The 11,292-nt window shown below is 47.6% G+C and overlaps 4 protein-coding genes across 4 annotated transcripts; 1 reads left to right on the forward strand and 3 right to left on the reverse strand.

Moving 5' to 3' along the window:
• Positions 1–67: 67 nt before the first annotated feature.
• FOBCDRAFT_281814 (uncharacterized protein) lies at positions 68–3,749 on the reverse strand (the record flags this gene model as incomplete). The annotated part of the gene is made up of 3 exons (XM_054707664.1): positions 68–1,790; positions 1,839–2,649; positions 2,765–3,749. The coding sequence occupies 3 exons, from the start codon at positions 3,747–3,749 to the stop codon at positions 68–70; spliced, it is 3,519 nt and encodes a 1,172-aa protein (XP_054563639.1).
• Positions 3,750–5,270: 1,521 nt separating this feature from the next.
• On the reverse strand, positions 5,271–6,353 carry FOBCDRAFT_208851 (glycosyl hydrolase; the record flags this gene model as incomplete). Its single annotated transcript, XM_031193074.2, has 1 exon — positions 5,271–6,353. The coding sequence occupies one exon, from the start codon at positions 6,351–6,353 to the stop codon at positions 5,271–5,273; it is 1,083 nt and encodes a 360-aa protein (XP_031031920.2).
• Positions 6,354–7,286: 933 nt separating this feature from the next.
• Positions 7,287–9,022, reverse strand: FOBCDRAFT_254276 (glycoside hydrolase family 5 protein; the record flags this gene model as incomplete). The annotated part of the gene is made up of 2 exons (XM_059611107.1): positions 7,287–7,595; positions 7,652–9,022. 2 exons carry the CDS (start codon positions 9,020–9,022, stop codon positions 7,383–7,385), a joined length of 1,584 nt encoding a protein of 527 aa, XP_059466296.1. The 3' UTR covers positions 7,287–7,382.
• A 1,334-nt stretch (positions 9,023–10,356) lies between these two features.
• On the forward strand, positions 10,357–11,262 carry FOBCDRAFT_208853 (uncharacterized protein; the record flags this gene model as incomplete). The annotated part of the gene is made up of 4 exons (XM_059609251.1): positions 10,357–10,370; positions 10,509–10,766; positions 10,838–11,132; positions 11,251–11,262. 4 exons carry the CDS (start codon positions 10,357–10,359, stop codon positions 11,260–11,262), a joined length of 579 nt encoding a protein of 192 aa, XP_059466297.1.
• Positions 11,263–11,292: the final 30 nt, after the last annotated feature.

The following is an 11,292-nucleotide window of genomic DNA, read 5'->3' on the forward strand; positions in this document are numbered from 1 at the left end:
TGGCAATAACCGCAGTTACGGGGTTTTCGTTAAGTTATTCGAGCTTTGTTAACTCCTGTATAGCCACCTAAATTCGCTGTGTTTTGGAAGGAACAGCGGCAGACAATGTACCATCATCCTGATGCAAACGCTTTGGATTTGACAATTCCTTATGAACTGTGAAGGTATCCGCAAGGAGCGATTTCCACTTGAATGTTCCTTTTGGTACAGTTCTGGAAAAGGCGAGGGAGGGAGCTTTGCTTGGTGGGCCTGGATTAGGTTTACGCAACCTTGCCAGCGTATCGGAAACCTCCTTTAGAGCGCGGTCGACTGCACATGCCAGTGGAGCGCGGCCAAAGTTACTTTTTAAGAGGAACTTCATGCTATTTTCAAGGAGCATCTTGATAACTTCCGGATCTCCATGTTTAGCTACACGCGATGGCGGCGCTTTTCGGCGAAGATCTTTCAAGTTGATACTCTTACTATGATGGAGAAGTAGCAGAAGGATGGGAATGTGGTAATAACGGGCTGCACATTCCAGGGCTGTGTTGCCCCAACGGTCGTTAGAGTCGACTTGAGCGCCATTCTCGAGAAGCAGCTTGACCATTGCCTGGTTCCCCCATTTGGATGCAATCGACAGCGCCGATTCTCCACCGATAAGCTCCGAGTTGGCACTGGCCCCATTTTCGAGGAGTAGCTGGACCGTGGTGATGTGATCCATGTTGACTGCATGCCATACTGGTGTGTAGGAGCCATCTCCATCCCAGTTAACATCGGCACCGGCTTCAAGAAGTAGACGAATCACAGCGTTATGTCCATTCTCACACGCATAACACAGTGGGGTCCGCCGGAGACAATCCATTGTATCTGTCTTGACACCTTGTGCAAGCAATAATTTTGTACACCCTTCGTGCCCATAAGCAGCCGCAAACGATAGCGGGGTATTTCCCCCATTGTCTTGCAAGTCAGCCTTTGCACCACTGTCGAGAAGCAGGTTCATGACAGCTTCGTGACCAGTTCGAGCTGCATAGAATATTGCTGTTCGACCGTAGCCTTCCTTCAGTTCAACATCATTCGTAAGGAGTAAGATTCGCGTTTCCGCTGTGGCCCCAAAGTAGGCTGCAAGATGTAGCCCCCTTGCCCTCCTGTGGACACGTTGACCTTCCTTAGATGTCCATGTAACCAATTCGGGTCTCATACATACTTGGGCTGAGGATTCTACATTTGGACCTGACTCAAGAAAGTCAATGACGCCCTCACAGATAGTGGCAGCATTGCGAGCGTGGAAAGCCCAGTTGTTTGCGGCGTAGAGATACAGCGTGTCACTTTCACAATACCCGCTTTTGAAAGCACGGAAACTTAAATAGGTAACACAGGTTGTTGTGATATAGCTGTCAGCTTTCGGAAACCAGGTCGTCTGTGTCTTCTCAAAGTATTCCTGCGTCGTGTAATGGGCCAGTCGGATAATGCCGTCGCTTTCATCAATCGTGACGAGTCCGATACAAACTTGCACTATGATACTAGTGTCTGGTAACGCATCTATATTGAGCTCGTTGGTGCCGACCTCGACAGCAAGGGCGTGTCGAAGCTCTTTAACGGTAAGTGGTCTCTTTGCACAGGTGATCCATGACAGAACTTGCACAGCCAAGCCTTTGTGGCCTGGCAACTGGCTCATTACTCGCCCCATGGCTATCTCGTATGCGTGGTAGTATGCATCTGAGCCGCTTGGTAGTTGTTTAAGAGCCTTATAGACGGCGGCGACTGAAGTCCTGTCACGTAGAGAGTCAAGATGTAGTTGGGCCAGAAGGAACCTAAACGTTTCAGCATTGCACTCTTGTCTCGAAGGAGAGGTCACTTACATTCCTTGCACCGAGCGTACTATTTGGCTTGTAACATCTTCTTCAAGTCCTTGTTGGCTGAAGAACTCGGGCAATTGCGGCATGTGGCCGCGGACGAACATGCGGACATCATCGTCTGTAGCACGTATTTCGAGAGAAACACGATTCGCAAATATACTTATGACGTCGAGTATTGGTCTAGAAGTGGCGAAGATGTTGATTTGACATTTTGATTGCAGATCAAAGATCTCGTTTAAGAACCTTGCCCGACTGCCATCAGATGCCCGACATTCATCGAGAGCATCGATGACGACAAAGACTCTTGAAAAGAGTTTAGCGACGCACAGGAGGGTACTTGAGATGGCGTCCAATGAAGGCCGTGACCCCATTCTGTGGAGTGATTGGATGCTCTCTGGTAAAGTTGGTAGACTTTGTAGAAGTTGTTTTAGAACGCTCGCCAGAAGCTCCCTGGCCGTTTGCTCGTCTTGGCGCCGAAAGTTGCAATAAACATATGCAAGACCAACACTATTGTTATCTAGAAATAGTGTTTCCAAGCTGTCGATTATGATCGAGGTGAGAATTGTTTTGCCAGCGCCTGGGATGCCTGGACAGAAGAGGGTCTGATTAGGGTTATCCCGCCAATTGCAGAATTGTGGTGAATTGAGAAGCCATTGGCCGGTTCCTGGCTGCCGTCTCCCAATATTGTCGCTCTGAAAGAGACTATAATCAGCCAGGGTCAGCCAGTCTAACACATCTTTGTGTTTCTGGATTTGATGGTGTCGAATGATCGTGTCAGCCTTTCTGGATGTAGCTGTGACCTCGTTCTGTACGTCTATAAAGATCATAACACGTTAGCTACCGCAACATAGTCAGAGAGTCAGATATGCCTAGTATATGAATTGGCCGTCTCAGTCATTCTTGTCGGTTATCAATAAAGTTTAACTAACCAGACAAAACCTCACTGATCTTCTTCTCAACTTCTGCCCTATTTGGATGGATCTGACTGAGAAGGTCCTTGGCGTATGCAGCAGCCGCCATAGCTGCGTAGCCTTGCCAATCGTCGTTCTTATGCGTGTCGGCATAGTCACAGATGCCACGAATCACCAGACATGGAAAGTGGTTCACCAGGCCAGCTGCTTCTGTTTCGAAGCAAAGGACACCTTTCTTCGCAAATTCATCACGAGTCATAGCGTCCTTCATTAGCTTGTCCGATGACGCGATCAGACCGTAGTGGATTGACAGATTATCCTCGCCGCTGGTCCTTTCGGCGCGGACTTTAAGGCTCGATGGGTCGTTGCTGCAAAGGTCACAGTTGGGCTCGTCATTCGGCTGGTGAAGCACCCCAGGTTGGTACAGTCGATCAGTAATTCCCTGAGGCCGTCCATACGTTTTGCGCAGTCTCGGTTTCTTGTCTAAAATGTCGTTGATGAATCGTTCAAGCTGATGCCCTTCGGCCTCATGGTCAGCCCTAAGTCCCTGCATAGCTGCTCGCAGAATCGTAGGCGGCTGATTTAGAAATCCTGACTCTTGGAATGGTTGATTTTGTATGACTTTTCCATGATCAAAATTGAATACACCGCCGTGCTTTCCATTGCCAGAAGCACTCACGACGATATCCCCAAGACGGATATCATGTTTCGGACTAGGCGCACCGCCACCGATACCAACCATCAAGCCAATCCTAATATTAGGAAAGCTATGGAGCATATCTCTTGCCACGCCAGCGGCGGGTGCTATGCCATATTCTCCTTGGGGGAGAACGGCGATCACGGTATTATGTTTCCCGATCTTGCCTAGGGTATAGATATTGTTATCGTTTGTGGATACAGATTCTGGTGGGGCGTGCTTTTCGTCGAGGAACGTTTTGGCAGCAACGTATTCAATGCGAAGGGCGCAAATCCAGCCCACTATGTAGTCGTGGGGGTTAGACATGACAGGCAATATTGTGCCAGTATCTTTGCGATGAGAATGTGAAGGATGTTTGTGATTTTGAACCCCGCTCCTACCGCAGCCTGATTTGGTCAGCCATCAACTTTTCTTCCTGATTTTTTCTATAAGCGCCAAGGCAACAACTCCAAAACTGATTGGACTGTAGGGCTTGGCCGTAAATGTGCTAGCTTGGAGACATTGACATGGGTATACACAAGCTCATTGCGTCGCTCGATCTCCAAAACAGCCAGCCTTGCCACTTCTTTGCCATTTCTGCCGATCTGTCTTCTCATGGTGAGAACTCTCAGGTTGTGAGACAGATTGATCTGACGAGGAAGAGACTGAAGCTTAAAAGAAACAGGAGATTGCTGCTTTTGTAAAGAGCTAAAGGGTGTAGACACAACTGATTGAAGCTGGGCAGTAAGAGAAGGAAACTGCATATGACAATGAGGATGAGGCGTCAGAAACGGAAGCCATTAGCATCGACCTTGGACTAAGGACATTCTCCCTTGGTATGAGACTTGGATGTCATTCAATCATTTTGAATCGGATTAGCTCTTCTTTAGTGGAGGTCGAGACATCTTTTTCTACATAGGACTTAAAAGTTTCTTCGTCATATTCAGAAAATGCATCTTCTGGCATAAAACTGAGTGAGAAAGCTTTAGCGTATTTAAGGCTGGCACGTTCACTGGTCAAGCTATTTGACCTTCAGTGTATTAGACCCCATGAGGATGTAATCAGCGCAAGGATGTCTAATTTAAGACATGGACAAATTATTGAGGGTATTCCAATAGCAAGGGCAATGTGGCGAGGAGATAGATAAACGGGGACTTATGGCTTTAATTCCAATGGACTCCAGGTTTCATCTCTTTAGTAAGTTTCTGGGGGAACTCATGTTTTTACTTGCTGGCGTCCTTCGGACCCAATAACAAGCCATAAATTGCTGTGTTGATTCAATACTGCTGCTTTGCGTCATGATACATGAAGGAAGGTTTACAGCTCCTTACGCGACGTCCCGTGTGAATCTTTTACAGACTCTCTCTACTCTGGAAGCGCCCTCAGCGGAGAAGGGGCAACGTCACCGGTATCGAATCGACAATCCTGCGAAAAGGCTTCCTTACTGGCAACTTAGTTGTTCAGGTAGCCTTTTGTGATGTTTGGTCCTCTGAGCCAGAACGTGAACGAAGCCTTGAATAAGTAATTGATCATTGGCTGGACAGAAAATTCTACCAAGTCATAAAGTTGCGCGAACTGCTTCAATGATTGTCATACAACTTGGAAGAATCACGGTCCAATGACTTTGATCTCGCGGCCGGTGGCGCTTCTGCAGTGCATATGCAATTGCTAGCCCATTTCTTCGAAATTCATCAAGAAAATCCGTGTCATTTTGCAGTATGGGCCTCTGAAAGAGATTTCAACGGATGAGAGATTGTTTGTGCTTCAGAATATGTATATTTTGACTGTGTGTATCTCCAAGCCCCAAAAAGCAATAACTAAATACGCAGCTACTAAACATTGTGCCACTCAAGTGGCATCGACAAAAGCCTTCTGGATGCCTTCCAATTCCTCCAACGTCAGAGGAATGATGGTACCATGACGAGGAGACTCGGGGTAATTGTAACCCTTCCTCAATGTCCACTGCCCACCAGCCAGATCAGTTGACTCCAGTGGAACATAACCATTACCGCCAAATTCATCAGCCAAGAGGATATATCTAGCACCATTGACATCCTTGCAGTTGGTCTTGAAGATCGAAGGGCCCTCCACCTCTTGCGTTCCAGCATTCTTTCCAATGCAACTGGCTATCATGTGCCAGTCATCCAAACCTGCAGTCAACGACGTACTGCTTTCCTGCACGATATCCGCACAGCCATTGATAGTAGCCTTTGTGAAACGATAATAGATTCCGTCCTCCTTGATAACGGTAGAGTCAATCCGGCCATTGGGTGGTTCGTCTTGCCAGACCTTTGGCTCGCTGAAGGTTATAAAGTCATCCGTGGTAGCATAGACCATCCGCTGGTATGCAGTAGGGTTATGATCGGGGTTTGCTTCATTGTCATAAATGCCAGAAGCCCAGTAGACAACATAGGTCTTAAGATCATCATCATAATAAGCCTCGGGTGCCCAGGTATTGCCGTAATTATCTGGCGATACCTCAACATGACGCTGGGCACTCCACGTGATAAGGTCTTTTGACTCCCAGATCTCGAGATATCGGCTGCCAAAGCGTTGAGCGTCTCCCCAGCTCGTACCGCAGCCGATACAAAGATCAGTCGCGAGGATGTAGAATTTGTCCCCCTCATGTGACCTCAAGATGAAGGGATCGCGGACTCCACCGTCCCCTTTTGTAGATTTCAAGATGGGCTTCCCATTGTTGAGCTCCGTGAAGGACAGGGCGTCGTTTCCGTTGCTGGCAGCCAGATAAATGTTTTCATCACGGTTGCTGAAGTAGAGAAAGGCGTAACCTTGATAATTGGAATTGCAACTAATCTTCCTCTTGGCAGCTTCAGCCCCAGCTCGTATGGCAGGGGTAGGCGACCCAGAGGTGAGGATCGGCAACACCGCCAGAGCGCCGAGAATGATGGATGGATTGAGTATAGATAGCATTGTGAAAGAAGATGTGACGAGATAAGTTGCTCTGATGGACTGGGATTGAAATTTGGAGTGCAAAGTATGTGCCTTCTTATAGCTGGACCTGCGGAAATGTCCCACTTTCGCCATGACCTCTCTGTTGAAGATCGTTTCTGAATAAGAATATAAGGTTCTCACGTTATGCTTAGAAGGGCGCTAAGCGCTAAGCTTAAGCCGAGTGATTGGATCGGATAACTTGATCTACACAACCCCAGATTTCCCATCCCCGCACTAACCTATTTACTTTTGTTCCAGGGGATCTTTGCCATAGCCGAGCAAATAGCCTGTCTTCTCTTTCATTGTACGAGGATGTAGATCCTATGATCCATGAGTCCGTACCAGTCTTAAAGACTTCCGTAAAATACTCTGCGCAATTACAAAGCCGCGCCAATAAATCGCTGTGATGCATAGAGCCAACCAGCGCCTTCCCTATACTAGTTTTGCTCAACCTCCTCAGCCTTGCTTCCGTCTAAACACTTTTGGGGCCGCGTTCAACCTCGCTCTTCATACAGAAGAGGAAGCTTTTATTAGGGATCCTAGATGGTTGCCACAAATTAATGTATCATCGACTTCCTGGTCTCCGCAAGGAGGTAAGAGTTCATAGTGGCCATGGTGTTGATGGCCCTGATGTATCTACAGAGCTAAGACTTTACAGGAATTAACAAGGTTAGTCATGATATCGATAAGTCACTTCACTAACAAACGCTTCAATCATGAATCACTTTATTTTAGCCTTGTGATCAATGTGTGGATTATCAAGCCATGCTATACATCCAGATGTAAATAGCTAGCTACTTGTCTTGAGCAGGCCAGCAAAAGACACATATTTCCAAGCACATCCCGTGCGCAGAAGATAAATACAAGTGAAATAAAGGGCTGAAAAGAATACTACTGCTTAATCAATAGCCTGGATGCTATACAATAGTGAAAGCTAGCTATGCCTCTAGTAAGAACAACAGCATTTCCTGCTAGAGAGACTACTTGGTGCAGTGACCACGACGGTGACTACCATGACCACATCGACGATGAGCGGCAATATGCGTGCTGTGCGATCGGTGGGAATCCTTCTTCGCAGCGCTCTTCTTGGAACTCTTGGGCGTTACGGCCGGCGCGGGGTATTTTGTCGCCTTGGCGGACTCGACTACAGAGGTAGCCTGAGCGTGGGTTGGAGCTCTGACGATCGAGAGTGTTGTTGAAGACGGCTTTTGGCGAACCGAGCTGTGCTCATCACTAGCGGGAGTGGGAGCAGATTGCAAAGAAATAGCAGTTGACACCGGATTCGAGCTCTTTGCGGTTGTGAGCTTCACAGTGACAACACCGTGCACCGGGACTGTAACCTTGACACGATTGTCGGACACAGTCACCTTGGTATTTACCATCTGTGCCTCATCATCCGAAGTGAAAGCCTGAGCTGTTGAGAAAGTACTTCCTGTGACGCCCAGGTCGACTGTCTGAGCAGCAGTGCCAGTGTTGGTAAGAACCAAGACGACACTCCCATCCACGTTTTCAAACGCACCAACGATAGTATCTTGAACAACACCTGAAGTTGAAAGCCTATGTGCGCCAGGGCGAATGTGGCGCGACCAGTGAGCAATAGCCCAGAGAATCGAGGATATGGTAAACTTGGTGCCATCCGTGTCGATAACATGAGAAAGAGACCCTCGGTTGTTAGTCTCAACGCCCTCCCAGTAGATATAGGCCGAAAGATCAGCATTGACGATACCTTGCGCGATCTTGACTGCCCACGTGAAGCCTTCGTTGGAACCTCCGTTGACGTACCAAGCAGTGGCAAACGCCTGGTCATTGGCAGCTCCCTCGGACATCCAAGTTGGCAAAGTAGTGTTCATAGGCTGGTCAGGGCTGCTGGAGTACTCGTGCGAGGTGATGACAGACAGATAGCTCTCCACCCCAAGCTCAGCCAGCTTCGCGGTGTACTCCATCTGCGACTTCCAACCGATGTTGTCACAGCACGTCATCTTGATATCGCCAAGTCCCTTGGAATTCAAAGCACTGTGCAGAAGAGGAATAACATCTGCAGCCTGCTCGGCAGATGAGAGCATAAAGTCCGAGCCATCGCCCTCATTAAGGAAGCCAACGTGCGATACAGGGATGCCAGCCTCCTTGTAATATGAGAGGTATTGGACTATTATCTCAACGTAACGATGTCTCCAATCTCCAGATGCGCATGACACACCAGGTGTACCGCAGAGACGACCCATACTCTTGGCCGACTTCATGTATAGAGGCGCAGACCAGGCATTGGCGTAGATAGTCTCTACACCGTAGCGCATGGCCTGTTTGCTGAACCATACCTGACCATCATCGTCGCCGTCAAAATGGAAAACAGGCTGCTTCGCGGGGTTGTCGGTGTTGGTGCTCGTGATGGAGTTGGAGTCATCGCAGCCGATTTTGTTCCGGATGATGGATAGGCCGGCGCCGGTTGTAGTGTTGAAGAGAAGATCCAGGCCCTCTTTCTGTGGTCCGGGGCCAAGATTTTGGAATTGCTTGGCATGGCCGTAGGCCTCGGAGACACCAAAGCCATCAATGACCTGGAGTCTCTTGTTGGTGTTGACAGTAACGGATGTATCGCCGAGCGCCAGGCCGGCATGAGCAGCAAGGACAGAAAGAATAATTGAGAAGAGCATATTGCGCAGTAATGAGTTTATGATAGATTTTGAAACGAAAGGTTAATTTTGTCTTAGTAAAGGAATTTAGGAGATTCCTAGGCAAGTTGAAGTGAATGTAGAAAAGAAACAACAATGAGCGAAAAATGAATGAATGAAGAGTTAGAGAGTGCTTCAGCTGGATGTATAACAGCTCAGCTCCATTAAGTATAGATTTAAAGCTAGGCTCTTAACATCGAACGCGATCAGCCCTCTCATCGAGCGGATCAGCATTACTTTCAAGCTCTCTAGCAAGTCTTTACCATCCCAGTAACAAACAGGGGTGACGGGAAGACGGCACAGCTAGACACAACGCATGTTGGTAGTTTTGAGGTTCTTGTTAAATTCGAGGGGCTCAGAATAACGTGTCGCGAAGGACTGCCGTTGCCGTCTACTCCGACCTGAAAGCCCAGACTTCGTTTAAAGAATGTACGTTGCATCATTCCAGAGCGAGGTTTACAGGAACGCCAGCAATCGACAGGAACGGTGGGGTGCCTTGAAAGATGGTACGCTAATTGCAGACCATGAAATCTGAAGCGTCTTTCATCTGCCTATCTCTGCCATGAAAGTCTTCAAACAAATATGTATATTATTGTCAATGTTGTGTACATTTACTCTTACATTGCCTAAATACGGAGAATATGCTACCGGCTAAAGATGGATGTTTTCTTTGTCCAGGCCGCTTTAGATGTCTGGCCATTTTCCCGCCCCTCATCTCAATCAATCAGCGCTTACAGAGACAGGAAAGCTTGTTTTGCCGCTAACATTACGTGGGCAGTTTCAGGTTCGCCAAAATTACCTTACCGAACCACGCTAAAATGTTTGACAGGAGAGGACGATAAGGCGGCTTGTGTGTCCGGATAACCGGCATTATCTGAAACGGCGGGAGGTCCACCAATCATTTCCGGGGAGCTTCTCATCAGCAGATCAGGTATCTTTATGCCCTTGATGTCCCTTCAGACGGCTTTGGAACTGAGTACAGTGGGCATAATCGCAACTGGAGTCTCTTCCTGAAAGGTTATTAAGCTATGAATAAATAGCTAAAGCCACAGATCCACCTTTCTGCGACAATCTTGGAAGCTTTTGCCAGACTATGTCGTATCAATCACTTTTCCAGACATGGCCGAAAGAAAGAAAGGGTTCTATAATACACTCATTAAAACAGACCTTGCGAAACCCTAACAGATCAGAACGCCGTAGGAGGAGCATAATAGTATAAAGTGGCTATGAGTTATGGGTTTACATTGCGGTGTTCTTGGATTTGACTGGTTCTGGTGACTGGTTTTGTCAAGAGCTCAGAACAGCAATCGAGAACCATGCAATGTGGAACGTGTGTTTAATAGAGGCAAGAAAACACCAGACCTTGATTCTAAGTAATAAGAAGCTTAGGTAAGTCAGTATTATCTTAGGAATAAGTCTTAGGTAAGTTAATATAATTTTAGGAGATTATCTAATAAGTTTATTTTAGTATCCTAAACTCAGTCTTACTCTGCCAAGTTATATTTTGGCTCCCCCTTGGTAAATCTGATCAAGCTGCAGACGTTCTTGAGCACGAAAGCTCCTATTTTTCTGGCCTAGGTCGAACCACTCGGTCGCCGTCACTGTCGGTGGCTGTGTGGGAACACGCTCTCCTTCAGGTCATACAAATATCGACCCTTGATACGAGCTACCATCGCCTGGCTGAGCGACTGGGGCCAGAGTCGTCAGGTCCGAATGTTTCGCCGGAGTAAGCATAGTTGATAGGTGCCGTGCTTCGTCGAGGCCTCTTCAGCGGGGAAGTTCCTTGATCACTTGTAGTTGTATCATCGTTACTGGTAACAGTATCGGTCTGCTTGTAGGCCGTGACAGCTGCGAAAGCAGCCCAAAGCTCTTCGAGGTTTACACCGTACTTGCCAACCAGGAACTGCTTACTTATATTGGACTGTTCTGGATCGGGACTTTTGACGAAGGTGTTGATTTCGAGGAGGGAGGCATCGGTGAGCTCAGGGTTGAAGCTGAATTGTTTGTTCTCGAAGGCGGGAAGCAGGCTGTCCCGTGTTTTCGAGATGATGACGTGACAGATCAAGAGTCGATGAGTGCTCTAACTGCTGCCGTAGGTACCCGAGTGTTATCGAACTTGAGGGTACTTGTTCAGGATGTTCAAATAAGTGATTCGCAATATGCAACCACCACTGTAATGCTAACAAAGAAGACTGATTATAAAACATCAGGACAAACAATAAGATTAAGGCAAACAGGTAAAAAAAGCAGTA

This window comes from Fusarium oxysporum, chromosome XI (assembly GCF_013085055.1).
Source record: "Fusarium oxysporum Fo47 chromosome XI, complete sequence".
NCBI classification, from domain to species: domain Eukaryota; kingdom Fungi; phylum Ascomycota; class Sordariomycetes; order Hypocreales; family Nectriaceae; genus Fusarium; species Fusarium oxysporum.